The sequence below is a fragment of the Urocitellus parryii genome, chromosome 12 (genome assembly GCF_045843805.1).
Source record: "Urocitellus parryii isolate mUroPar1 chromosome 12, mUroPar1.hap1, whole genome shotgun sequence".
NCBI classification, from domain to species: domain Eukaryota; kingdom Metazoa; phylum Chordata; class Mammalia; order Rodentia; family Sciuridae; genus Urocitellus; species Urocitellus parryii.
The window spans coordinates 29,115,923-29,143,868 of record NC_135542.1 but is presented as its reverse complement, the minus strand read 5'-3'; the positions used below and the strand labels follow the sequence as shown (position 1 = coordinate 29,143,868).

The 27,946-nt window shown below is 47.4% G+C and overlaps 1 protein-coding gene across 1 annotated transcript; it reads left to right on the top strand.

The window, feature by feature from the left end:
- Positions 1-71: 71 nt before the first annotated feature.
- On the top strand, positions 72-27,338 carry Rpia (ribose 5-phosphate isomerase A). Its single transcript, XM_026414124.2, has 9 exons — positions 72-338; positions 5,557-5,617; positions 7,105-7,160; positions 17,908-17,967; positions 20,218-20,282; positions 21,207-21,275; positions 21,962-22,103; positions 23,792-23,891; positions 26,452-27,338. The coding sequence occupies exons 1-9, from the start codon at positions 72-74 to the stop codon at positions 26,547-26,549; spliced, it is 918 nt and encodes a 305-aa protein (XP_026269909.2). The 3' UTR covers positions 26,550-27,338.
- Positions 27,339-27,946: the final 608 nt, after the last annotated feature.

The following is a 27,946-nucleotide window of genomic DNA, read 5'->3' as shown; positions in this document are numbered from 1 at the left end:
TGCGTTCCGGCGACCGGACTTCCGGAGGAGCGGGGGCGGGGCCGCGGCAGAGGCTGCAGCGCAGCGTCGGGATGCAGCGCCCCGGGCCCTTCAGCACCCTCTACGGGCGGGTCCTGGCCCCGCTGCCCGGGCGGGCCGGGGGCGCGGCCTCCGGCGGGGGCGGGAGCAGCTGGGCCCTCCCGGGCTCGCACGTGCAGCCGCCGGGGCGCGCACTGCCCGGAGCCCGTGGCGCCAACGGCCGGGACTCGGACGGCGTCTGCCCCGCCACCTCCACCATGTCCAAGACTGAGGAGGCCAAGAGGGTGGCGGGCCGCGCGGCGGTGGAGGACCACGTGAGGGTGAGCGGCGCGGAGGGGCGCCTCCGAGGCGGGGCTGGTGGCTCGAGTGAGTGCGGACCCCTCCCGGCGACGCGCGCGGGCGAGTGCCTGACCGGCCCGCTTTCCGCGAGCCCCGTGCACGGTGGCGCCTTGTGGTGTCTGATATCGAGGTGGAGGTTGCAGACACCTGCTTATCAACAGCTGGGGCGAAGGGAGGGCTACCCTTTCACCGTCTCGGGAGGCCGGTGGGCAGCTGGTGTGCAAATCCTCCCTTGGTGCGCGCTCGCCCGCCCCGCCTGCGCTCGCGGGAGGAAGGAGAGGCCGGGCCGAGCTAGCCGGGCCCTGGCTTCCTCCCTTCCGCTGGCCAGGGGACGCTCGGGTCTGGGGGTGCTGCTCTTTAAGGCGGGGCTGCTGGATGTTGAGCAGTTAGTCACTCAGCGAGGTCGTGGCCCCTCTTGTTCGGTGGCGGGTGTGCTGCTGTCAGTGCAGTCTTTCAGTTCAAGTAGGTTTGCTGTCATCAGTCAGCAAATTATACCTAAATTATAGCACTTTCCTGGCCTTGTTAGCTTTTTGTCTGTTTCCCACCCTTCGGTATCAGAGTCCCTTTCTCCTCAGATGGGAGTTCTTTATACTTATGAATTCTTTTCTATAAAGAGGACCAAGTCCTTTGAGCTTCACTACAGCCTGGTTAAATGGGAGGGGCATTATGGCAACTTGTGGCTTGGCCTGTTCTGTGCAACAAATGGCCAAACCACGCCACTCCTGTTAAGGGTCCTTCAGCTGGTTCCAAGCTGCCCTGTCTTGATGTAACTTATTGCAAGTCTGGTTAGGAATAGCATTTCTATAGGAAATGAGAGAACGTAAAATGTGTAATTTGGTCCAACCTTTACAGCCAGAGGTCACAGTGCCACAGCTGTAAAATTGGGACATTAAGCTGAAATTTCAAAATACCCACATAAAGTGAATTGTTGATGGGGAAATGAAATCCACGCACTTAGACAAGTCCTATTATCTGTTAATGTATTTACATTAATATTTGGTTACAGGTTTCTCCCTGACCTTTGTTTTATGGTTACATTATTTGGCTAATAAAAATCTGCAAGCCCTCATTATCAGATTAGAGCTCCAAACCATGGATTGCAACCACATCATTTAATGAAGTTACTAGGCAGTCCTGGGGAGCTCTCCCTGGGCGTTTTGGAAGCACCTGTTAAAATCATGTTGTAGGGCTGGGGATGTGGCTCAAGCGGTAGCGCGCTCGCCTGGCATGCGTGCGGCCCAGGTTCGATCCTCAGCACCACATACCAACAAAGATGTTGTGTCCCCCGAGAACTGAAAAATAAATATTAAAAAAAAATTCTCTCTCTCTCTCTCTCTCTCTCTCTCTCTCTCTCTCACTCACTCTCTCTTTAAAAAAAAAAAATCATGTTGTAGACTTCAGTTATTTCAAAGGCCATTTCCTATTTCAGTTTTTTTTTTTTCCTTAGCTTCCTAAGGAGAGGAAGCTTTCTCTGCTGTACACAAAATTTTTAATCTCATAGGTGCTTTAAGTTGGTGGTGGTTTAACTACTAGTCTTCTCTGTGATTGTCCCTCCTAATCCCCTAAAAGGGAAGCTCCTGGAGAAGAGTTAGCTTATCTGTATTCAGCGTTGGCCACCATGAGGCCTGCTAGTAAATGTTAGTTGAATTGGGTTGAATGAGCACACAGATATGGAGGTTGTGGGGTTATTGGTGGTCTTTAGTCCCCTTATTTCGTTAGCATTCCATTGTGGTAACCGTTTTCACTTCTGGGTTTTTAGATAATTCTTAGCTGAAGCCTGATCCTGGGTGGAGTAACCCAGGACAGGACTGTACTCTCCTGAAGGTCTGTAGTATCATCCCCTTGATCTCTGCAGCCTGAGCTTTGCTTTTTGATTAGGCTAGCTTGAAGAAGCTAATGGGCAGTGGTTTCCATTGGTCAGCAAAAGCAGCATTTATGGGCTCACCCTGTTGGATGAGGTGCATGGAGTTCTGATATTGTTCATGTGACATGTGGTGTAGTGTTTACCTTTAGAAGGACCTTCTGCTGTTGGGCTGCGTCTGGTTGGCCTTTGCATTGGTTCTCGGCCAGTCATTTGAGTCCAAGATAGCAGGAACACATGGTTTAAGAACTTTTGAGTTTGGCAAACCCCTGCAATTCCTGTCCTCTTCCTGATGCCTTGTACATAACTTTCTGATAGACCCAGGTTTCTCCTTGTGCCATCTAGAGTTCTTGCCTACAGGTTAAGCATGAAGTTCAGATTAGGCCTGTCAAATGCTGGGAAGTGAAGACATTTTTTTCATTACTTGAAGATTTCTACATGTTGGTATTTAGCCATTTTGAATGTTTCTGTGTTGTGACATCTTGTAGGGACGCTGTGATATTCATTTACTCTTCTTGAGTCCTTGCTTTTGAGTTTTGCCCAAGCGCTGAATGGTTTATTGGCTGTATTTTTGTTTTTTGGGGTACTGGGGATTGAACTCAGGGACACTTGACCACTGAGCCATGTCCCCAGCCCATTTTGTACTTTATTTAGAAACAGGGTCTCACTGAGTTGCTAAGTGCCTTGCTTTTTGCTGAGGCTGATTTTGAACTCACAGTCCCCTGCCTCAGCCTCCCGAGCCTCTGGGATTACAGGCGTGTGCCACTGTGCCCAGCAGCTGCATTGTCTTCTTGAGGTACCATCACAGGTGGGCTCCGCAAAGTGATTCTGATGACCCAAGCCCCTTAGTGCATTTGGTGATGTAAAGGTAATTTCTACCACAACCCACAAGTTGTGGGATGAATTCTGCTCTGGGTAGGACAGGACCAGCTAGAAGCATTTTTAGTGTACAGGTGTGTGGTTGTCATAATATTTGATTTGAGAGGGTTATCCCCCCCATTCTCTTTACCTGTTGGTCATTCTTTGTAATCTTTTTTAGTTTCAGATGTGGTCTTATTTTGAGAAGGACCAACCATATCAAGTGTGGGACCCAGGGGCTTAGCCTTGGGTATTCCTGTGGCTTTTGTCTTGTTGGGAGTGAGAGGTTCTAGCTGTGGCCCTCAGTTTGTCCTGAGAGGCTTCTAGGATTTTTCTTCTTCCTGCAAAGGTTTCACAATCAGCTCTCCCTTGCCCAATGTGTTGTTAGTCATTTGTTGGAACTCAAAGAAATTTGAAATGCAATGTTGTTTTGGCACATTGAACTTCCTGAAGTTGCTTATTTAAAGTGAGGGTGTGTGTGTGGGGGGTGTTGATACTATTAAAAGATGATTTTTTAAGATTATCATACAAATGAATGTGTGTTAAGATTTTTTTAAAATTATTAAATTGATGAGGGAACTGGAAGAGGTGTTAGAACCTGTTTGCCTGTGTGTTAGTCCATTTTGCTGCAATAACAATACCTGAGAGTGGGTTAGTTGTAATAAACAGATTTATTAAGTCATAGTTTTGGAGACTGGAAAATTCAGCGTCCAGGTGCTGACATGTGGCAGGAGAGAGAGGGAAAGATCTGGGGTGTTAGTGGTGTGAATGGGCACCAGTCCCACTGTGAGAGTGGAGCCCTTGTGGCCTAACTCTGAAAAGTCCCACCTCTTACTGCAGGCAGTCCCTGACTTGAAGTGGTTTGACACAGGATTTTTTGATGGTGCAAAAGGGATATGCATTCAGTAGAAGACATTTTTTGAATTTTGAATTTTGATGTTTTCCCTGGCTAGTGAGTGATGTATAGCATGGTACTCATCTAAGATGATTGGCAGCGGCAGTGAGCATTGGTTTCCAGTCAGGCCTGTGATCATGAGGGGAAACAGCCGGCACTCCACAGTGTGCTGTGTTGCTAGGCTGGCATGTTTGGTAGGTTAGGAGTGGTAAATCTGACTTAGGATATTTTCAACTTACGTTTAGTTTATTGGGACATAACCCCATCATAAGATAAGGAGCATCTGCACTGTTAAAATGGCACTTGAATTTCAACAAGAATTTTAGAGGGGATGATCATTCATACCATAGCAACAGGAGAAATTCCAGAACCTTAAATTCATATGCAGTCAAGAAATGTTAACATGAGTTTATAAGAATTGATTGAATTATAGCTATAGGATGATAATAGGTTGCATCTCACAGAACACATTTAATTTGCATTTCTAAGGGTAAGGATTGTTTGCTTTCCTTAACAAGTTTGTCTGTACAAAGCTGTCACATGGTACACACCTAGTCAGGTTCCAGCATTCCATTGAAAGGCTATCTAGTAAGCTGTTGGTAACTTCAGAGTCTTAATTTTTTTCCTTACAGTGTTGAATTAATCTCTGAAGTGGGATGAGAGGTCTCTGGGTTATTGGGATGGCTGAGATTTGACCTTTGTTAACATTTATGTCTTGGTAGGTACCTCCTAAATGGTTTTGGTTGTTTTGCTGTAGCCTGGCAGGAGGTTGATCCCAGGAAGTTGCTTAAGAACTGACCTGTATTAGTTCCTGGCTGCTTCTAGTCCCTGGCCTTGTCTTGTTCTTTGTGGTCTGACTGGTCTGCTGATAGGCACCTTTGCCCTTTCTGAAGGTGGAGACTGTTTATGCTCTTTGTCTGTTACACATACTTCCTGTTGCCGATGGAGACAGTTTCTCATGTTCTTTCTGAGCTTTCACTCTTCCCATTTTTTCTGAGGCAGACTCATGCAAAACGGGGGCCCCTTAATTTACTGTCCTGCTGGCTGGCGGGCCTGATGTGTCTTTGAGGTTTCCTGCTGCCAACCTGAAAATGCCTGTGGTCAGTCCCTTGCCTTCCAGATGTGAAGCTTGTGGGAAGAGCCACAAAAGCTTGCTCTCTAAGACCCTCTCTCCCTACCCAACCCCCAGACCTTTTCTTTCTGATTAGCTCCCTGAGCTTGGCCAAGAATCTTGCTGTGTTTATCTGTAGGCCATTTCTGTGAGGCCAATTTCAGTTGCTCTAAAGTTGCTTGTGGTGTAAGTGATGAGCCATTTGTTTAGTCTAGAAAAATGCAGGGAAGGCGTGGTTATGTGGCTGGGGTCAGCAATGAAAGGAGGCTTCTGCTGATAGTTGTCCCTGGGTGCTAGGCTAAAGTACAGCTTTGCCTTGCAGTGGTCCATGTCTGTAGAGGAGGCGTGGCACCTGCCTTGCACCTGTGTTGATGAATCACTGGTCATAATGATTTCCTACCTTTAGAAAGTAGGTTGAAGGAGGAGTAAAGTACACTATTAATGTATTTTGTTTTCTCTCCCTGTTCTTGGCAGAATAATCAAGTGCTGGGAATTGGAAGTGGCTCTACAATTGTCCATGCTGTGCAGCGAATAGGTATGTTCTCAGACTGCCTGCTGATGCCTTGTGTGTGGTGATGGGAGAGAGGGAGGTGGAGGAGGGAAGGGAGCTGAGCAGGTTAGACAGGTTGGGCTCTTGTCCATCTTGGCTCCAGCAGTGCAGATCTGGGGAGAGGGCACTGCTTGCCTGAGGTCAGCTGAGTGTTTCTGTCCCACTCTGGAGAGAGGGATTGTTGGACCTCGTTAGGCAGCTCTGGGGTCCCTTTGCCTTGCAGAGCTCAGCTGGAGGGGAGGAGTTGACTAGGTGAGGCCCCCAGCAGGTTCATCACTTGATGATGCATGCCTATCAGCCCATCAGGGTCCTTTGTGTGTTGTCAGGCCTCCTCTGAAGCCTGTGAGTTCCTTAGGCAAACGTGTGGAGGTCATGCTTTTGGTCAATACCTTTGCCCTGTCCATGACTCAGGAGTGAACATGAGGCTCTTATAGATGGTGGCAAATTGCTGTAAGTGCTGACTTCACTCCGATTGGGTTATGTCCTTACTTAGGAGAGCCTCAGGAATGATAAGTCTCTGTGACTGCTCAACAGGTTCTTCGACCCTGCTCTCTGTTTTAGAACAAAGTCCAGGAGGTACCTGAATGCTGATCTCCTCGGTGCCAAGAGGCAGGGCCAAGAAAGCAAAATCTAGTTCATTTTGTCAGTAAGAAGTGGCTGTAAGGGGGCTGGGGCTGGGGCTCAGTGGAGGAGTGCTTGCCTAGCATGTGTGAGGCACTGGGTTTGATTCTCAGAACCACATATAAATAAAGGTCCATCAACAACTAAAAAATATTGAAAAGGTGGAGGGGTGTATTGTAATATTGATGTGGTGTCTTCATAGGGCCTTCTTACTGGTCAATCAGGAGGTGTAGTGCTGTGTGCCTTTCTGTCTTAGCCAAACCTGTGAGAATTTTAGGGCACAGAAAATATGGACTTGATTAAAAATACTTGAAATTTTAAAAAGACTTTTTTTCCTTAAGACTTTTATAAAAAAAAAAAACAACTCCCCTGAAAATTTAAAATGAATAAAATAAATGGGGCCTGCAGATGATTGTATTTTTTATTAAATGCAAAGGGAAGTTCTGACTTTTTCCTGATGAGTGGTGAACTATCAAGTTACTTTGCCTCAGCATGCCTCATTTTCCTCATCTGTAAAGTAGTGGTAACAACTGTAACGTACCTTCTGGGCTGTAGGGATCATAGAGCTTGTTCTGCAAAGTCCCTAGTGCATTGCTATGCTCATAAGAACAGCAGGTGTCTGTCACTCCCTCTGTGTTAGCACTCACCTCCCTGGTCCTGGGGTCCCTGTCTGTTGATGCATGAAGCAAGGTCCACCAGCATTCTAACCAAGGACAGGGTCACAGAATAGAAGGCAGTTCTTGGTGGCAGACAGGTCTTTCCCTTTCTGTGGGATTTGAGCAAATGCACATATAACCAGAAAAATAAAGTGAGGAGAGTGGGAAACCCCAATATGGCTTTTGTCTCCACAGCTGAGCGAGTGAAGCAGGAGAGTCTGAGCCTCATCTGTATTCCTACTTCATTCCAGGTATGTCCTGCTTTCCACTTGCATCTGGGCAGCCGCTGCTCAGTCTTTGACTCCCTAAGATGTGGACCTGTGGCTCTGTCACCCGTCAGGCTGGTTCTGCTTCAGGAGAGGAGTTGATTGACCCAGGGTTGCTCTTTGCCCTGTGGTTTTAGATGATTCATTTGCCCCAACGGTATTTCAGGTGGCTTGAGTCAGGCGCAATGAGGAGATGAACGTGTGGTCTCTGTTTTCAGGGAATCTTATGCCCATTTATAGATGAGGAAAACCAAATCCTAAAGGAATTAAGCATTAATAATGCAAGTACAGTATTTTGGTTTCATGTCTAAGGTGCTTTCATCACGAAATAGAGGGAGCTGGAGGAGGAAGCAGAGCAGCAGGTTAAAGATAGGGAAAGATGAGAGGGAGCAGACTTAGGACAGTGGGTGGGGGACAGGGCCTCTCACAGCTGCTTGCTCAGTTCCACCGAGAGGTTGTGGTAAGTGATTCCTTAGGAATTTTGAAGCATTTCTTTTAGTTTTTAATTTGATACTGAGAAGCTCCCTACCATTCGGATGCCTGAGCCTTCGTTTGAAATGTATTTGTACTTCCCTCAGAACCGTGTGCCTTCTGTGGATCTTGTCCTTCCCCTAGAGCTCTGAGCCATGATGTGCCTGCTGTGGGCCTCGTCCTGCCGGGCACTTGCTGGAGCACATGGTTCCGCAGACTCACACTTCAAGTGCCGGAGACTGTTCCTGTTCTTAGATTTGCCTTTCCTGTTGTTCTGGCCTTTCTGCCTGGGACCCTTCCTGGGGCTTGGTGATTGTGGACTGGCTTATATTGTCCTACTTTTAGCCTTGTCTTTCCCAAACTCTCTTACGAGTCTTTCAAGAAGTTCTCATGTTTAATTTCTGAGGACTCTTGTTTTCTTCAAGTTGTCTTTTTTTCCCCAGTTTCTCTGAAGATGTTAATTTTATATATATATATATATATATATACATATATATAATATTTATTATTTTATTATTATATTATTATAATATTACTAATATTATAAATATTAATTTTATATATATATATATATATATATATATTTTAAAATAATTCTTCTTGTAAGGAGTATTTTCCTTAATTATTTTCCCCAATTTGTGGGAGGTAAAAGTTACATACAGTAAAATTCGCCTTTTATATTATATATTTGAATTTGACAAACACATAATCTTTTTTAAAATTTTTTAAATTTTGTTTTAATTATACATGACAGTAGAATGCATTTATGCACTTTGATATGTCATACATAGATGGGATATAATTTCTCATTTTTCTGAGTGTACATGTTGCAGAATCACATTGGTCACATGTATACATACAGTAATAATGTCTGTTTCCTTCTTCTCTCTTTTCTATCCCCATATACCCTCCCTTCCCCTTCCCTCCCATCACTTCCCTCTACCTAATCTAAGATACGCTATTCTTCTCTAGTGCCCTTGCCTTATTGTGAATTAGCATCCACATATTAGAGAAAACATTCGGTCTTTGGTTTGTGGGATTGGCTTATTTTGCTTAGCATGATATTCTCCAACTCCAGCCATTTACTGGCAAATGTCATAATTCCACTCTCCTTTAAAGCTGAGTAATATTCCACATTTTCTTTATTCATTTATTGAAGGACACTTAGTTTGGTTCTATAGTTTAATTATTGTGAATTGAGCTGCTATAAACATTGATGTGGCTACATTACTGTAGTATGCTTATTTTTAATCCTTTGTGTATAAATCAAGGAGTGGGATAGCTGGGTCAAATGGTAGTTCCATTCCCAATTTTCTGAGGAATCTCTTTTTTTTTTTTTTAATATTTATTTTTTAGTTTTCGGCGGACACAACATCTTTGTTGGTATGTGGTGCTGAGGATCGAACCCGGGCCGCACGCATGCCAGGCGAGCGCGCTACCGCTTGAGCCACATCCCCAGCCCCTCTGAGGAATCTCTATACTGCTTTCCATAGTGGTTGCACCACTTTGCAATCCCTCCAGCAATGTATAAATGTACCTTTTCCCCCACATCCTCGCCAACATTTATTGTTGATTGTATTCTTGATAATTGCCATTCTGACAGGAGTGTGGTGAAATCTTAGAGTAATTTTGACTTGCATTTCTCTAATTGCTAGAGATGTTGAACACTTTTTCGTATATTTGTTGATCAGTTGTATTTCTTCTGTGAAGTGTCTGTTCAGTTCCTTAGCCTATATATTGATTGGGTTATTTATTTATTTATTTTTGCTGTTAAGTTTTTGAGTTCTTTATATATCCTAGAGATTAATGCTTTAAATATTATGTGCATGAAACATAATCTTTTAATAATGAACACAATCAAAATATTATTATTATTTTGGTCTTTTAAAATTATGTTGGTCTTTCTTAGTTTTCTGCTCATCTTAAAGACAGATGGGCTTGGAAGCTGATTAGGCAGCATGGGATGAGGGTGGCTTTCTTCTTGTCCATTTTTCCTCTTGCTGGATGATTTCCCTGCGAAGGCAGCCCAGTGCCATTTGGGGAGGGACAGGGTTGTCTTGCTGTGTCCTGGCAGCCAGGTAGGCAGGGTGGACTAGTAGACACCTGGCAGGATTCTGGATGTGACCATGTTTTTGATTCTCTGGTTTTTGGTATGGTATCTGTGATAGATGGGAGAAAGTGTAACATTGTGCAGTATCTACTTGAACCTGGTGTGATCATGTGGCTTGTTTGCTAATGGGACATGGTTCATGAGAGGCAGCAAGGATCTGAAAGTCTTTTGCACTGGGGCTTGGCCCCTCTTGTTGTTGGAACCATTCTGCTACCATGTGAAGTAGCCAAGCCTAGATTCCTGGGGGATGAGAGGTCCTATGTGACCAGTGGATGGGGCTGGCTCACATGAGCCAGCCCAGTCAGTCCACAGAATCATGATAAACTGAGTTTGGGGGCAGCTGCTCTGTAGTCGGCTCGCTGATGAAGTGCTCCTGTCCAGGTTGTGCCTGGTCCCAAGACCAGCTGTTTTCCTTCTTTGGCACACTGCTTTGGGAGTGGGAAAAGAGGTTATAGAGTTACAGGCCCTTAAATAGCTTTTTAGATAACCTTCCCTTTTCACCCAACCATTGAATCCACTTTCTTGTTCCTGGTGACTCTGCTTCTGAGTTTGTGGAAATCCTCCTCTAGTGTTGAGTTTCTTGCCTTGGAGCTGTCTCCAGTACTGACCTAGTATTTTTTCTGATGTCTAACATTTGCCATTGTCCGTCAGTGGCTGCGTTAGGGTCCCTGAGGAGCAGGACTGTAGACAGTGTACAATTACAAGAGAGATTTGTTAGATGGATTGCACAGGCATAGGCAGTACTCTCACCACGGCCGTCTGCAGCCTGGAGAACCAGGGAGTGCAGTGGCTGGTCAGTCTAGTCAGCGGGAACCTCAGAGCAAGTGAAGCCACGGTGCAGGCTAGTCCTAGGACGAGGGCCTGAGGTCTGTTGGGGAGCCACGGGTGCAAGTCCACATTCCCAGAGTCTGTCTTCAGGTGACAACAGTGGCCTGAAAACACATGTCAAGAGGGTAGATAGTGTGTGTGTACCGAGCTTCCCCTCCACCACTTCTGGCCCCCAGCTGCAGGATGGCTCCAGGCAGCTCTTCCCCACTCAGTTTTCAGACCTAAACGCCAGCCATCTCTGCAAACACACTCACAGACACACCCCATGTGTGTTTTATCAGTTTTCTTGTCCTCAAAGAAGTCAGGTTGACAGTCAGAATTAACCATCATAGTGACCCAACTTTTGAAAGGTGTTTTTTTTCTCTCTTCTGTGAGATTTATTCCTTAAAGAAAAAATTCTTTATTATAGTTATAAAGAAATTTTAGAAAGATGTTGGTAGGGTTTCCTTCTGAGGCTGTGAAGGTTGAGGGTTCTCTGCCTTCTCTCAGCTTTTTGGGAGGTTGTTGGCTGCCTTTTGTGTTCCTTGGCTTGTGGGTCTCTCACCGTGATCCCTGCCTTCATGCTCCTGGGCTGTTCTTCCTCCATGTCGGTTTCTGTCAGAATCTCTCCTTTCTCCAAGGACGAGGGCTCACTCTCCTAACCTTGTTTTAATTTGATAACCTCTGTAAAGACCCTTCCCTGCAAAATGTCACATTCTGAGGTCCTGGGGTTGGGACCCAACCAATGTGTGTTGGAGGAAACAGTTCAGCTGTTAACATTCAGGAAGGATGAGGCTTGTGCCATGTATTGTCACGGCAAAACTTGCTCTTGTGGGGAATCAGGTCAAAGGTGGGGAGAAGGGAGTTGGGGGACCCGCCGATGGGAGAGGACTGAAGTGTCCTGGCTCCGTGAGATCTTGAAGTCCATGTACAAGGGCCAGGTTTCAGTTGTTACATAAAAATTATGGAAGGCCCTGGTGAACTCTTCACAGTGCCCCAGTAGATCAGGCTGAGAATCAGAATGAAGTTTCTAATGCTAATATTCCATATCACCAAACTGAAACGGAGTTAGCCAAGCTTCCGAGAAGTTGGGAGACAAGTAACAGCCGGGTCTACAGCAGATGTGGTGGTAAGGCGTGCCGATGAAGTTTGTTCTGTTTTAGACAAGCCATTATCTTGAAGCCCAGCAGCTGCTCCTCTGCTGCTGTTTTCTTTTGTGCTAACTGACAAGGAAAGGAACCTTGAAATGACCAATTTAATCTGCCTGTGTTGTTTCTGCTTTCTTTAGTCTTGATTCATCCACAAAAACCAACCTCCTTGCTCAGCTCATTGAAACACTCATTTTATTTGGTGGAATGAAGTGTTGCCTGATTTCTAGAATTACAAATGAAGCTAATTAAGACTTTTAAATTTGTTGCTTTTTTTCCTTACTGTTCCAGTTTTTATGATTGGCACATGGTATTTGTGTATATACTTTGGTACAATATGATGTGTGTGTTAATCATCGGGTTTAAGATACAAGATACGTGAGACACGAGAGTGAGTGTGTGTGTGTGTGTGGGTGCCACCCCCCTTGCTACTCTGCCCGGCTGTGTTGTTCATAATACTAATCCCAGAAGTGTCACCCCATTTGCCCTTGGTCACACAGACCCTGTGTGACAGGAGAGGAGACTGACCGAAGGCTCTAATACTAGGTTGTGAACTGGCATTGGGATGGCTCCTGCACTGCTTTGGGACACCTGGAGAAACTGAGAGATAATCCAGTAGTAACCGTCATTTTTGTCATTTTCCCCTGTAATTATATATTTAACAAAGCAAAAGGCTGGTTTTATAGCCATCATTTCATTTTATCTTTTTATTTTGGAAAATTTCAGTCTTGAAAAAAGATGAAGAACAATAAGTGAACTCCAGCGTATTTTATTCTTAGTTTTGGGAGTTTGTTTTAGAATTTTGGGACATTTTTTTCTAGTTCTGTGAAGATTGTCATGAGTATTTTGATGGGGATTGCTTTGAATCTGCCTATCCCCCAGGACATGGGAGGTCTTTCTGTCTTCTAAGGTCCCTTTAATATTTTTCTTCACTATTCTGTAGTTTTCATTGTATAGATCTTTCACCTCCTTGGTTAGACTGTTCACAAGTATTTTATTTTTTGAGGTTATTGTGAATGGGATGGTTTTCCTGATTTCTTCCTCAGTGGCCTCACTGTTGGAGTATAGGAAAGCTATGGATTTATTGGTGTTGATATTATACCCTACTACTTTGCTGAATTTTTAGCCCACCAAAATCAACAAAGGCAAAATAATAAGTGAGTGAAGAAGAGAGCAATTAATATGAAAAAAAATAATCTGTGTGTGTTTATATGTGTGTGTGTGTGTGTGTGTGTGTATGTGTATGTGTGTATGTGTGTACACGCATGCATGTATATATAGTCTAACCTATCCACACAGTGAGAGTGCCCCCATGCACAGACTTGTGGGTACACACATACAATTGTACAGAATGGAAAAAAAAAACCCAAACAAACAAAAATTTTAAAAAAGAACAGAAAATTTAAAAATATAATAAAAAAAGAAAAGAAAAGAGAATTGGGAAAGAGTCCTCAATGAGAAACACAGGGCTTGTTTCCATGGAGGTGATCAGAACTGTTGGCGAGGGTGGAGTTTAATTCTCTGTATTGAGTTTGGGGCCCTGTAACCCTTGGTCAAGGACTGGGGTTGCCAAGTCCAGCATCTTTGGTGCCTCCCCATTGTGGCCAGGAGCCAGTGCTGGTGGTAGTAGCTCCCAGCTTCCTGTCTCCAGGGCAGGATAGGGAGGCTGGCGGCTGGGTGCCCTGGCACACACCTGCTGGGCGGTGCCTGATCTGGTGGGTGCTCCCTGGGGGGCTGGTGCAGAAGTCTACTGAAGTTCCAGTGCTGGGGTTTGACTTGGCTGATGTTGGGATGGTTTGGTGGGTGAGATTTGACCCACACCCTCTGTTGCTGGGGAGGGCCAATCTGTGCTGGAAGGTCAGGTGTCAGGGGATTTCTGCAGCTGGCGCTACCAGCCAAATGATTTTCATTACCTTTCAGACAACAGCTTCCACTGCCATTTCTGGGTCCCTCTCTGTTCCAGAGGTTCCTCTAAGCCAGGCTTTATTATTTATTTATTGTAGCAGGGATGGAACCCAGGGGCCCTCAACCACTGAGCCACATCCCCAGGTTCTCTCTAAGTTGCTTAGGACCTCGATAAGTTGCTGAGGCTGGCCTTGAACATGTGATCCTCCTGCCTCAGCATCCTGAGCCTCTGGGATTACAGGTGTGTGCCATCACACCTGACTCCAAGCGAGTTTTATTCACCTGCTTTCCCCTCTCTCTGCCTGTGCTCCCCTCCCCTCAGCAGTGGGCTGGTGGCACTGATGCCATTATTTCTAATATTATGATCAGAGTTTCTGACTTTTTGTCTCCATGATTATTTTGCTTCCCAGTGTTGACTCCAGTGATTTCTCATAGTCACCACCTTGCCTAGGAGCAGTTTGCCGGCTTTTTAAGTCATGAGTTGAGGAACTGGTGCAGAGCGCACCCGTCCTCAAACCTGCCATTGCTCAACCTACGTTTCTCCTTTGCTAGCAAATTATTAAGACCTCTTGCTTCTTCTCCAAACCTGTCCTAGCTATGGGAGTGGCATTGGGCACAAGGCCAAGCTTTGGGGATCACAGCAATGCTTGCAGCAGAATATTTAATTATTAAGAAACTGATGCTGGGACTGGGGTTGTGGCTTGGTGGTAGAGCACACACCTAGCATGTGCAAGGCCCTGGGTTCAATCCTCAGCACCATATATACATAAATAAATAAAGGTTAAAAAAAAGAAAAAATGATGCTGCATGGAGAAATAGCAGCTCGGGGTCACCCAATGCCGCCTGTTGCTCCCCAGGAGGATCCTGTCCACCAGGTGGCCCAGGCAGGGCTGCTGTTTCTAGACTCTGCCCCCTAGTGGCCAGGGGCTGGGTTCCTGGGAAGGGAGTTCTGCTTTCTGGCACAAAATGGTTGCTTAATACATATAAGACACTATTAGCTTTTGCTGTGATTAAAGAGAAATACCAGCTTGTGAAAACCCCTGACTACTTTGATGACCTCACTGGTTAACCTCACTTAAAAGTGTGACCTTCCCCCTAAAGGCCAGGCTAGTTCCTGGTCTTCAGTAGCTGCCCACTCCTCCCACAGTGAACATTATGCAGAAAGCAAGAGGCTCTGAGAAGTGGGGACACAGGGAACCATGCAGGGGTGAAGGTTTCTTTTTACTCTGTGTATCCCAGACTTGATGCTGGAGAAGCTGGTGTCCCAGAAACACCTCGGGCACAGGCAAAAAGCCCAATGTCAGTGGCTCGCTCTGCCTAGAGGACACAGACAGGCAGCCTGGGAAGCTGGAAAGCTTTTAGACGGGGACTGTGTCAGTCAAACCCCATGGATGCCCATGATGGGGAGCCCAGGCTGTGATCAAGAGCTGATCCTTCTGTGGGCTGGCAGAGGGATGGTGAGTGGTAGCCAGGGCTTTGTCGTCCCTGGGCTGTGAGGAGGCCTCTGTCCTGTCCCTGTGCCCTGCAGACTCGGGGACCATGTCAGTGGCCTGGACCTCCACAACCTGACACAGGGTGCCCCTCTCTGCAGGGCTGATGACACAGGAAGCCTGGAGGGAGGTTCAGTGCCCTGTCCACTGGCCAGGGGACCATTTTACCTTGGCAGCCCCACAGGAAGTAGCAATGCACTCCTGCCTTTTCCATGTGGAGGCCAGTAGAGGTCTCATAGAAACCTGATGGCCACCTCTGCCCCACCCTAACGAGGAGCCTCCCATCTCCAGGAGGCGTGCTATGCACCTGGTCTCCTGTCCCTACCTGGTGGTGACTGGATGGTACCCTGACTTCTTCCAGAGCCTGGTAAGAGGAAGCACACTGACATAGGTTTAAATAAGCCCAGAGTCTCAAGAGACTCCAAGTGTCCAGATTTCAACTGAGAATCTCTCATCACACCAAGAACTAGGAAAACGTCAACTTTAATGAGGCAGTTAACAAACGGGGTACTGATGTGACAGATGTCAGAATTCCCTGATGAGGCTCTACAAGTCATGTTGGAAGAACACCTAGAATTCACCAATAGCCACTAAGACCAAGAATTTTAAGTTTCTCCCCCTTTCCTCTGAGGTTGACTTTGAGTCTTTCATATGTAGCCTCTATGCTGTTGAAATAGGTTCTGTTTATCCCTAGTTTCCTCAGTGGTTTTTATTTATTATTTTTTTTCTCATGAGTGGGTAGTGTATTTTGTCAGAGGTCTTCTCTGCATGTATTAAGATGATCCAAGTGGTTTTTGTCCTTAATTCTGTTTATGTGATTAATTATATTTATTGTTTTTCATGTTAAACCATCCTTGCATCTCTGGAATAAAACCAGCTTGGTTGTTGTGTAGTAATATTAATATGTTGTTGAATGCAATTTGCTAATGTTAGGTGTTTTTTGCATCTAAGTTCATCAGGATATTCGTCTATCATTTCCTTGATGTATTTTATCTGTTTTGGTGTGAGTGTGATGTGATTTGTTTTATAAAACAAATTCAGAAGTGTTCCATCCCTTTCTATTTCATGGAATAATTTGAGAAGTATTGGCATTAGTTCTTTAAAGGTTTAGCTGAGATTCAGCCGAGAATCCATCTGAAACCAGCTGTTTTAGCTTCACGTGAGTGAGAACTTGTGACGTTTGTCCTGAAATTGCCTGGCTATTTCACTTAACATCTTGTCCTCCAGTTCCATCTATGTTGCCATAATAGACAGAATTTCCTTCCCCTTTTTTTTTGCCAAATGATATTCCTAACCACATTCTCTTCACGGCTTTGTTTGTGGTCAGACTTGCAGGTGATTCTGTGTCGTGTGAGCATGGGAATGTAGGGGTGTCTTGTGTGACTCCACTGGTGGGGACAGACCTGGATGGGGATCGCTGGTCATGTAGTCGTTCTGTGTTAAGTGTCAGGAGCTGCCAGGTAGGAGCTGAGTGCCCTGTAGCTTTGAAAAATGGGAATGTGAAGATGTGGCGAGCCAGCCAGCCGTGGGCTGAGTGTGTGAGCTGTGAGTAATTTGAGCGCACAGAGTGGACTGGCCTGAGGACGCAGCTCTGTCTGGGCTGTGCACGTAGGTATCCCTTTTGCTGGCTTTGCCTTTGATCATCACACAGCACATGAGATATGCGTGGCCTTCCTAGATGTCAGTCAACCTGCTGACCTGTGAGACATCAGGAAGATAAACAACCCCGCGAAACCTGACCCCTTGCCTCATTTGAATGGCCTCCCCATTAAATCCGGGTTTGAGGCATGCTCTTCCACTTGCCTACCTTGCCTGCTTTGTGGGAGCTGGGTCAGAGGTGCCATCACAGAACCCAAAGGAAAAGGTATTTCTCTGTCTCTGTGGGATTATTTCGTGCAGCCCAGTTTACCTGGAGTGACCCTGACTGGGTTCATTGCAACAGTTTTGTCTGGAGGAACCTGCATGCGGTGTTCACAGCCGCTGTACTAACTGGCTTAGAAGACCCCTTCTTTGCAGCTGAACGCTAGGTGCTTTCCACTTTAAGTAGAGAATATTTTAAAGGGACACCTTTGGGGAAGTTTCCGTCCTTGGTTTCTCTGTTTTGTAAGAAGTTAGGTGAACAAAACCTCATCCTGGTCCTGGGTGGCTGATTGGGAAGCTTCACAACACCTTATTTTAGCTAGGCATCCTGCTCAGCTCAGTGACCACTGCTCTCCTCTTGTGCTGGCCTTTTAAAAGGTTACCTGTGAGGGAAGCCTTTAAAGCAGGTACTTTTTCACAGACATCTCAAATCTCTCCTCTGGTGCTCTGTTGCCAAGCCCCTCCCTTGGCCATTCGTGAAGCCTCACCTCTCTGAGCTCTTCTGAGTGGGTGCATCTTGCCTGGTTTTACTCGACACTTTGGCCTGGTGGTCACTCTTGTCAAGTCATGGTAATCTTCATTTTTCATACATTGGATTGTTCTAAAACCTTTTTTAGTATTTTGTGGATTTGGATCCTATCATCGGGATTTGTTTATGAGCTGCCCTGCCAGAAGTTTTAGGAGGCTGTGGTTTCATTTCTTGGAGCCAGTTGGTGAGGAGGAGCCCCTAGCTCTGCTGGAGCCACGCCTTCCTCATCGCCCTTTTCCAGCTCCCAGGATGCATCGGCACTTACTTTGCCATTCGTGGGCTGCTCTCCTGCCTCTTGGTGGGAGGTTGGGATTTGAGAGAGATACTGGGTCAGGCCTCACTCTTTAACACTATATCCAAGACTCCTGAGACTCTAAGAAAATGATTAGGGTGCTATCTTCTATCTTCCCAGGCCCGGCAGCTCATCTTGCAGTATGGCCTAACCCTCAGTGATTTGGACCGGCATCCAGAGGTAAGAGAGTGGGTCTCCTTTGTGATTGCTTATTCATGGGCTCCAGGTGACTTGGGTTAGTTAGTCATGCTGACTTTTCTCCTGGGATTTGAATGTTAATCCTGGGTAGGGTGATAAGTGGAGAGGTGGTTAGTGTCCAGTACTGGTATAGTGCAGGCTACTTCCCCTGCAGTTACCCTGAGGGCTCCCCATGAGTGCAGTGGAGGGGAGTGGGACGAGCCCAGGGCTTCATCAGGGCTTTCTGAGAGTCCTTTCTCGTACAGAGGCTCTTCCAAGAGTGCACCTTACCCCTTAAGTGAGGGATGTCCTATCTGTGGCAGCCACAGACATTTGAAAACTCACCAAGTGAAGTGTTGTGGTGAAGACTGACCAACACAGCGCCAGAGAGGAGACTGAAGTTGGGAGTAGGCAGCTCACTTGTCTTCCTGGCTGGCACTGTCTGAACATGTACCAGCTGTGTGCCAGGTGCTGTTTCTGTGTTAGAACTCTAGAGTACACTTTATGGATGTGAAAAAGTAGAGAGGAAAGCTCAAGTATGCTTAAGGTATACAGAAGGTGGCAAAGCCAGAGCTCAGGCACATTAGGCTCTAAAACTGTTAGAATTAGAAGAGCTTCTTTTGGGGTGGGGGGGGAGTGTGGGTGGTTGGTGCCAGGGATTGAACTCAGGGGTGCTTAATGACTGAGCCACATCCCCAGCCCTTTTTATTTATTATTTTGAGACTGGATCTTACTAAGTTTCTTAGGGCTTCACTAAGTTGCTGAGGCTGACTTTGAACTTGATGGTCCTCCTACCTCAACCTCCCAAGTCGCTGGGATTACAGGTGTTTGCCACTGGATCAACAGTGTTACAAGAGTTCTGGGGGGGAGAGTTTGAGCTGAGCTGGAAAGATTCTGTGGTAGGGACAGAGTAGGCCCTCCCTGAAGGGTAGGCAGGAACCATGGGCATGTAGGCACAGGTGGACAAAGCCCAGACTTTCTGGGGTGGTTTGGACAGAAAAAATGAAACACATGGGTACATCGCAGGGCAAGTGGATGGGGACTTAATGTGATCTGGCCGTCCATCTCACCATGGTACGCAAGGGCCTCGGGTTACTAATAATGTGGGAATGGCTCGTTGGGAGTTTCTGCAGGCAGAGTGGGGCCCAGGCAGAGCCAGCTGTTAAACAGCTGTGAGGGGAAGGCTTTGGGCCAAAGGTGGGTCCAAATCCAGGCAGAGAAGAGTTGCCACCGCGCAGCCTCAGCACTGGTGCATGGTGGGGCAGCAGCGTAAGTTGCAGCTGCAGACAGATGTGGAAGGATGGGAACATGGTGCCCTGCAGGACACTTGGTGTGTTAAGCCTGGCCTCAAAACCACAGCAAGCAACTGCAGCACAAATAAAATGTGTCCTTGTGTGCTGCTGTGTGGTTTTGGTGTTTGGTGTTTGAGTGAATCTGTTTGACTCAGACAGCCTGAGTTGGTCGGGGCTGGCTTGGCCTTGGCTTGGGGCCTAGTGGGAATGCCTCAGGTCGTTTCTTGAGCGTGGTGAATTTTGGCGACTTCCACAGCTCCCTTCATTTCATCTTGTCCACTGGACTTTTTTGTTTTGCCCACATTGGTACCATTTTTTTTTTAAAGAGAGAAGAGAGAATTTTTTAATATTTATTTTTCAGTTTTCGGTGGATACAACATATTTTTTTTATTTTTATGTGGTGCTGAGGATCGAACCCAGCGCCCCGTGCATGCCAGGAGAGCATGTTACCGCTTGAGCCACATCCCCAGACTTGGTACCAACTTCTGACCCAGCTTTTCTCAACTCTGGTTTTCATAATTGACTCCCCCCATGGAATGTAGTACTACAGATATTCTGTGTATCTGTTCATGTGCTTGTGCGCTTTGGAAGGCCCAAAATTTTAATATCAGATTTCTTTGCCTGTGCCCCCTCATCCCAGCCATCATTCCTTTGGTGGGAGTGACATTACCTTCACCAGAGTGCACATTATGCATAATTCCTTGTTGTCCATAGAGGCCCGTCCACCAGAAAAGCAAGTGTAATGTCATGGGTGAGAGATGATGGACCATGGTTTGTGTCCCAGGCCTGTGACCCCAGTGAAGTGGCTCATTGACCTTGGAGCCTCAGTTTCTTGGTAGACTACTTGGGAACGCTGGGCCTGGCTACTGGGCTGTTGTTACAGGGTCAGCCTTGGCGCAGCACCTCTGTGCCAGCCCCTGGGGCTCTTAGTGGTCGTTGTGTCTCCCTCTGCCCACCACAGATTGACCTTGCCATTGATGGAGCTGATGAAGTGGATGCTGATCTCAACCTCATCAAGGGTGGTGGGTGAGTGTTATGGGGACTTCCTTGCTAAAGACTACTTGCCAGTTGGTTCTCAGCAATGCCAGATGGAGTACAGAGATCAGTTGTTACTGTGATGTGTGCGAGCCTGTCTCTCTACCAAGACCTGGCCTGGATGCCATAGGACCTTCAAGCCAGCCTGGCGTTTCTGGTCATTAGCGTCCACTTGGTGGCTGGAACCTGAGCCTCTTCAGTGAGATGACCCCATCATCGTGGGTTCTCTGTGTATCTGTGTTCTCTGATTCAGACTTTGATAACTGTCAGGCCAAACTAGCATATTATTGATTTATACTGTTAGGTCTGCGGACATCAGTGTGTGGACTTTGCTTTAGAGCTGCCCTTACATGTATGAGAACAGCTAGGAATGCTGTTCCTTATTTGGAAAACATTTATAGGGTTTTTCTGAAGTGCTGATTTGAGGAGTGGGAATGTGAGTGGCACAGGTGACATCTGTTCTGCTTGTTCTTACTTAATAGTTACTCAAGCGATTGCAGGACTAGGCTGGTGAGCTGTAGAGATGGGCTGGGCCCAGATCTTCAGAGTCCGTCTCCCTGTCAGATGGTCCACAGGGCAGGTTGCTCAGAGCTCACCTTTCTTAGGCAAGGTGCAGACAACAACTCCCTAAAAGCAGTGCTTCCTCTCAGGTGCCTCTTGGTGGAATTCTGCCTGGCCCGAACTTGGAAGGGTATCCACTCTGGGTTTCTCCCAGACACAGGCTAACATTTTTGTGATCCCATTGCTAGCAGCAGCCTGATGGGATTGAGGACAGCTCTTTAAAGGTTAAAAGTGGGATTTCTTTTGATGTGCCAGGACTGGGGGATCCGGGGTTCCTATGCCTGACCTTAGTTCCCCAGGTTGAGCGCTGCCTTGCCCCGCTCACTTGCTCCCCTCCTCCCTTCCCACCTGCAGGGGCTGCCTGACGCAGGAGAAGATTGTGGCTGGCTATGCCAGGCGCTTCATCGTGGTCGCTGACTTCAGGTACAGCATGCAGAATTCTGAGCTACGCCAGGACTTGAGGCACCATCCCAGAGGGTGTGTGTCCTGCCTGTGTGCAGAGGTGGATGTAGCTGACCTGCCACACGTTCTTAACTGAGCTAGGATCTCCAGTGCCATTTCCAGTGCTTGGGTGGGCAAAGGGAGCATGTGTTCCCAGTTGCTGTCATAGCTCGTCCTCACAGGGAGCTTCAGGGACGAGGCGAGCCCTGCCCATTGCCTTGAGTCAGCATTCCCTCTGGGGTCAGGGCTGACATATGTGACTCATGCTGTGCCTTCTTTGGCCAGGCTCTCAGACGCTCCATCTGGGAGTCTGGGAGGAGACACTTGTGTAGCATGTTAATAAGAACTATGCTTTTACTTACGAGGTACTGTAGAGGTACTGTAGTCGTAGGAGGACGTCAGTGATGGACACCTGCTCTTGTAATGAACACCTAAGAGTAGATACTTGTAGTCAACAAGCCAGTTATATCACATTAACCTTCCTTCTGTCACACTGAATTCAGACATCTCTTATTAAACAGTAGGACTGCTAGTGCCTTTGAAGCCTTGTGTGTACCGTACTGTCCCTGGTTACTTTTTTGTCCTTCCATCATGGATTCCTGAATTTTGGGTTTGTACTGTTGAGCTTACTTATTTTTATTGTGCTTTTTTTGGCTCTTCCTTCCCAGGAAAGATTCAAAGAACCTTGGGGAACAGTGGCACAAGGGAATTCCTATTGAAGTCATCCCCATGGCCTATGTTCCTGTCAGCCGAGCTGTGACCCGGAAGTTTGGCGGTGCCATTGAACTTCGGATGGCTGTCAACAAGGCGGTAGGTGGCCAGGGAGGCTCCTGGAGGACTCCAGCCTCTGGGCACTATTCTTTTCCCTCCACTTGGGCCTGGAGCTTCATTTTTTATTTTTTGGTATCGGGATTGAACTCAGGGGCACTCTACCACTGAGCCACATTCCAGCCCTATTTTGTATTTTATTTAGAGACAGGGGCTCACTGAGTTGCTTACACCTTGCTTTTGGTGAGGCTGGATTTGAACTTGCAATCTTCTTGTCTCAGCCTCCTGAGCCACTGGGATGATAGGCATGCAACACTGTGCCTGGCTTCGTGCTTTATTTATTTATCTATTTAAAAACCTTTGTTTATTTCTATGTTGGTGCTGAGAGTTGAACCCAGTGCCTCATACATGCTGGGCAGGTGCTCTGCCCCTGAGCCCCAGCCCAGCCCCTTGGAGCTTTATCTTTAATAATCAGCCGGTTTTCAGGATTTGGCCTTGTTAGTTTCTACATAGTCTCATGTAGGTGAACACGGAACTTACTGCTGTGTATGTCCCTGTACAGAGGGCAGTGGTTCTCTCGGTGCCCCTGGGTCTGACATCCCTCAGTGCTCTGATCTGGGTACCTGAGGCCTGGATCACCCTGGTGAACAGATGCCACACATGGCCTTCGGGAAGCCCTCCTCCCCAGGGTGCAGCCTGTTTTCCAGGCTCCATGGTATACATTTCCTCTCTTCTCTTGTCTGCATTACAAGTGGGACAAAAGGTGGACTTTCTTGGGTGACGGCAACACCCCACCCCTCAGGAGTGCACTCTAGGCACTTCAGTCCAGAGGTTTTTCTCCATCTTCTGAAATAGATTGCCAAGAACTTTTTTTTTTTTTTTTTTTTTTAAAGAATTAGCAATAGGTATGTGTACAACCATGTAGGAAGTCTGGAAGGTAGAGAAACGATCTGCAACCCTACCCTGATGCATTTTTATTTTGATAGTTTTGGCTTTGTAAAAACCATTCTTATCACCATGGTTGTCCAGGCTCTTTGGCCATGGGCACTCAGAAGCTGAGACGCTGGGAAGAGCGCATAGGTGCTCTCGAAGCCCAGCCTCCTTCGTTGCTCCCAGCTGAGCTCCGGCCCTCCTACAGTCTATAGGGGAGTCAATCCTGGACTCCTTCCTATGACCTGCTATCAACATCTGTGTCCTAGACATACTCTTGCTGTCCTAGTGTTGAGGCTATGAAGGAATTCTGGGCTAATTAACTAAAAGTACTCCCTGCTATCTCACCTCCGACCTTGTCTCTGCTCCTGGTCTTTCCCTGGGGCTTCTTGATGGGGTGGGGTCCGGTCGTGAGGCTGAAGTAGCGTCTTATTTCATTACTGCTGGTGCTTAGGGCTCAGCTGGCCCTGCTCTCTGGGTTTTCACTGTCAGGGCAGCTGGGGCTTGCTGAGCTGGTATGTGGTAGGTGCCCACGCATTGCATGCACACGGAAGCTGCCTTCTGCACACTCCAGACACTCGAGCCTTGGCTGCTCCCTGGGTTCTGCGCCCTCCTGGCATTACGACAGCCTGGTGTTACCTGCAGAGCTCCTGCTCACTACTGTGCCTTAGCACTGCCTCCGAGGGCATGGAGCGGGCGATGGCGCCCCCTGGCAGACGTCTGTGGCCGTCACCTTTACTTGCTCTCCTTCTTTCCTACTTGTGTCCTCATTCTTGGTCTGTGTGGCACTTATCTTTTAGGGTCCCGTGGTGACGGATAATGGTAATTTTATCCTGGACTGGAAGTTTGACCAGGTGCACAAATGGAGTGAAGTGAACACAGCTATCAAAATGATCCCAGGTACCCTTCGAGGCATTCACTGAACATAAGCCCTTCTGTCCTACCTCCGCCCTCCGGTCTCTTGTGCCCTCCCTACCTGTCCTTCCATGGCCACCTGTATCCTCCCTGTCTCCTCCATGCCTCCTGTGCCCTTCCCACCTGTCCCCACCCTAGCCACCTGTGCCCTTCCTCCCTCTCCCCTTCCTACCTGTCCCCTCCCTGGCCACGTTCCCTTCCAACCTGTCTCCTCTGTGGTTACCTATGCTCTTCCAACCCATTCCCATCATGTAATCTGTGCCCTGTACCTTAGCCCTTCCTACCTGCCCTCTTCATGGCCACCTGTCCCCTTCTGATCTGTCCCCTCCATGGCCTCCTGTGCCGCCCTACCTGTCCTCTACTCCTGGCCACCTGAGGCATGCTGGTGTGAGCTTTGCGAGACATCTAGGGAGGAAAACCTTAGGGTACGGCCTGTGGGGATTTTAGTGTGAGCTCTTCTGCCTCCCGCAGGAGTAGTGGTTGCTTACCCAGCAGCTCCTGTGTGCATTCCACTGTCTGCTGGAGCTGGGGAAGGCTTGCAGCTGATGAGGTCCGGGCTGCTTGGAAACAAGACCTCATCTCTGGAGCCTTTCCCTCCAGGATCATGCCTGCATCCTCCTCAGCTTTTGTGGTCTCTAAGCGGTTGGGGTAATGACTCAGTTTACCCATATTCATCTGCCTCATCCCACAGGCAGCATGCTGTGGGATGTGGAGTCCTCCAGGGGAACTGTGGTAAACCTGGCAGAGCTGTGTGGAAGCATGCTGGGATGGCATGTCCTGGTTCAGCTAGAGGAAGAGCAGGTCCAGTGGGTGCAAAGGGTGCTGCTGCTTCAGGCTGTGCCTGAGCCTTATCATCCAGGTGTAATCTAAATACTGTGCCAAGTGTTGAAAAGTCTCATCAGTCCCCATTGGATGAGATAGTTACAGAGAGGATGTGGGACAGAAGAGATAAGCAGTTCACCAGAAGCTACAGCATCAAGCTAGGAACCCTGGGTCATCTGCTCTAGACCCTGAACTTTGATCCTCACTTATTTAGGGCCAGGCTGAGAGGCTGTGTGACAGGAACATGTAGCTTGTACCAGGAATTGATGGTGTAGGAGTCAAGTGGGGCCCTAGGTGAAGGCCAGTGAGCCATGTAGAGATGAGTTATCAGACTAGAGTTCTTGTCCAGGCTTGGTGAAGTACTGAGGTTGTGTGAGAGATTAAGAGGAGGCAGATTGGAGAAAAGGCAGTCTCTTATGATGTTGAGAGACCAAGAGTAACTGGGATATGCCATGTCGTGGCATTCAAGGCAGGAAGGGTCAGTTTAGCAGAGAGTGGGTTCTAGAGCAGAGTGTCTGGGCGAGGGTCTGCACCAGCCATGCTCCAGCAGTGTGAACCTGGCACTGCTTACTACACCTGTGCCTCAGTTCCTTCCTCTGGTACCTAGCTTGTGGGGTTGTTAGGAGGGAGGTTTAAATGGATTGGAAGAGCACCCAAGGAAGTATTTGTTGGGAGAACAAGTTCCTAGGGAGAAAGTGTGCTAGCTCCACCATTAGTAATGCACTAGACCTGCCCCTTGGAAGCAGAAGTGGTGTGAACGTCCGCTGTGTAATGAAGAAGCTGATTCTTCCAATTACACGTGGTCGGTCAGCATCTTCTGTTGGCTGGGTTTTTTAAGTCAGAAAGTTGAGTTGAATTATACTCATCCTCCTGCCTTGTGTTCTCTCTTTAGCAAAAGAACTTAAGAGCCAAGAAGGCAGGAGGAAAGAATGATGTTAGGCCACTGGTGCTAACCAGGAGAACTCGTCCCTAAGGATGCAGACAAACCAGGGGACACAGCAGGAAAGAGCTCCTAGCGCCTGCTGTTCCTCTGCAGGTGGACTTCTTGCCGTGCCCACTAGGGTGCGCTCTTGTTTTGCTCCGGCCTTTACTTGGCTTAGTGAGACTTGCAGGTGTCCATTGTGAGGACATTTTCTCCGTCTTTGCCTTCCTAAATATGTAGAAGCTGCTTCCTGGAGAAGGTCAGAGCTTTGTTTTAACTTAGGAGGTGGCATAAAGAGACTAGCCATTGGAACAGTGTGTGTCCCTAGACCATCAGCACTTGGTTGCCTCTTTTCCTTTTCTTCCAGCTTAACTTGACATGGTTCTTTTGTCAGGCAGCTGTCACTTCCCACTCTGAGGAGATCTTACGGTGCTGGTAGTCGGTGTGGCTGCTTAGGTGGTCTGGAGGGTTTCTCTAGAGGAGGACCTGCATCTGCAGTATCTGAAGAACACAGAGCAGCAGCCCCTGGAAGCACCAGGAATGACCAGCCAGGCAGAGGAGCAGCGTGAGCAAAGGCCCAGGGCACATTTGGGCACAGAAAGAAGCCACAGTGGAGGGGAGAAGGGTCAGAGTTTTCTCACTGTCTCCCTGGAGAGGAGGGCAGTCTAATATCCTTCTCCACTCTGCTTGTGGTGTTTGCTTTCTGTGCCCTTCTGTCCCCGGGGCTGTTCTTGCCTTCTTGCCTGGGATATTGTGAGCACACACAGTCCTTAGTGTTTTTTTCTGTCCATTGTCCTGCAGGCGTGGTGGACACAGGGCTGTTCATTAACATGGCTGAGAGAGTCTACTTCGGGATGCAGGACGGCTCAGTGAGCGTGAGGGAGAAGCCTTTCTGCTGACACTGCAGGAGCAGTGTGCTCACCCGTGTCCAGCCCATGCCAGGGTGGACATGTCTCTCCTGGAGCCTTTGCCTTAATGTACCTGCCAGGGTGGACGGCTGGCCGTGCGGAGGTGGGGGCAGTTAAATCCAGTCTTCTTAAGTATTGTTATTATATGTCTTTTTAAAAAGAGAAATTTAAACATATATATTTTTACTATTAAAAATGTTCATTTTTAAAAATAAAGTAGAACTTAATTTCATGTTTTATATCACATATTTACGAAAAAAGAAAAAAAAAGAGAGACGTGGGGTTGTCTTTGAAACCTTTGACTTGAGCCTGCTGGTTAAGCTTCTGAGTATTGGGTTTGCTGAGCAATAAAATCCGAACTTTCCTTTCCGCTGTGAGATGAAGGGCCAGCCAGCAGCGACCTGATGCCTTATGGGAAACTCTGTTTACTCCCTGCTACTGTCTGGTTTGTAGGTAGTTTTCATGGTGATCACGCACAATACCCAGTGACATTGTAATCAGGGCTACCGCAGTGTATTAGTGGAGCAGTGTGACGTGTGGCCACCAGGAGTGAGAGCTGTGAAAGGAGGCTTGCCTGAGCCCCTGCTGTTGAAGCACTGGGCCAGAAACACGTGCCAGTGTTGCCCACGCACTGCTGTGAAATGTGAAGCACTTGGTTTTTTTTTAAATTTTCTTTTTGTTGATATTTTTAATGTCTCTTATTACTTGCATGGTTTTGTGTCAGAAGTTGTCACCTCTTCTGTTATTTGAAGGTTGAAATAAACCAGTGTGGTGCCATTTTGACTCTTGGTCTTGACTATTAAATTTGTAACAAATGGGAATTTTCTCACTCAATTTGTATCAGATAAGGGGTGGGATTCACTCAAGAAATCTTGAGCCAAAGACTTGGTAAATGCTTCCTCTTAATTCTGATAGAGCTTGACAACCAAGGAAATGTTTATCCCATGGTCCTTGTCCACTTAAAGCCCTTCTGTGTCATGCCAGGAGGGCGACACAGCTGAGCAGAGTTGTGCTCGTACCCAGGTGTTCTGCTGGTGAAACCTTCCTCAGTCCCAGAGGCGAAAAGCATCAGGACGGGGAGTCTGGATTTTCCCTTTATTTCCCCTGCTGCCTAATCAGCAGTGAAGAGGCCAACTCACAGGTGGGAAAAGGCTGCAGCCAGTTTGGTGACGATTCTCCATGGGCCTGGAGGGTATCTGTCCTGCTGTCTTCCTGCCCATCGACCTGCTTTCCCTGGTGCCGACTCTTTGTACAGTGCTTGAGCAGCCTGCTTCTCAGCTTACTTTCTGTTTTGAGGCTTGAGCTCTGTAACTGTCATTTTTGTGTGCATCTAGATTCCTCCGAAGTCAGGCTAAAGAATAAATGAGGGCCAGGACTGACCACGGCTT

What these genes read in the sequence shown, in the direction of transcription:
- Rpia (XM_026414124.2), top strand. Translation starts at nt 72, where the DNA reads ATGCAGCGCCCCGGGCCCTTCAGCACCCTCTACGGGCGGGTCCTGGCC. An exon ending in GTATTCCTACTTCATTCCAG is followed by an intron (nt 7,161 to 17,907) that starts GTATGTCCTGCT and finishes CTATCTTCCCAG; the next exon opens with GCCCGGCAGCTCATCTTGCA. An exon ending in GGATGGCTGTCAACAAGGCG is followed by an intron (nt 22,104 to 23,791) that starts GTAGGTGGCCAG and finishes CTTATCTTTTAG; the next exon opens with GGTCCCGTGGTGACGGATAA.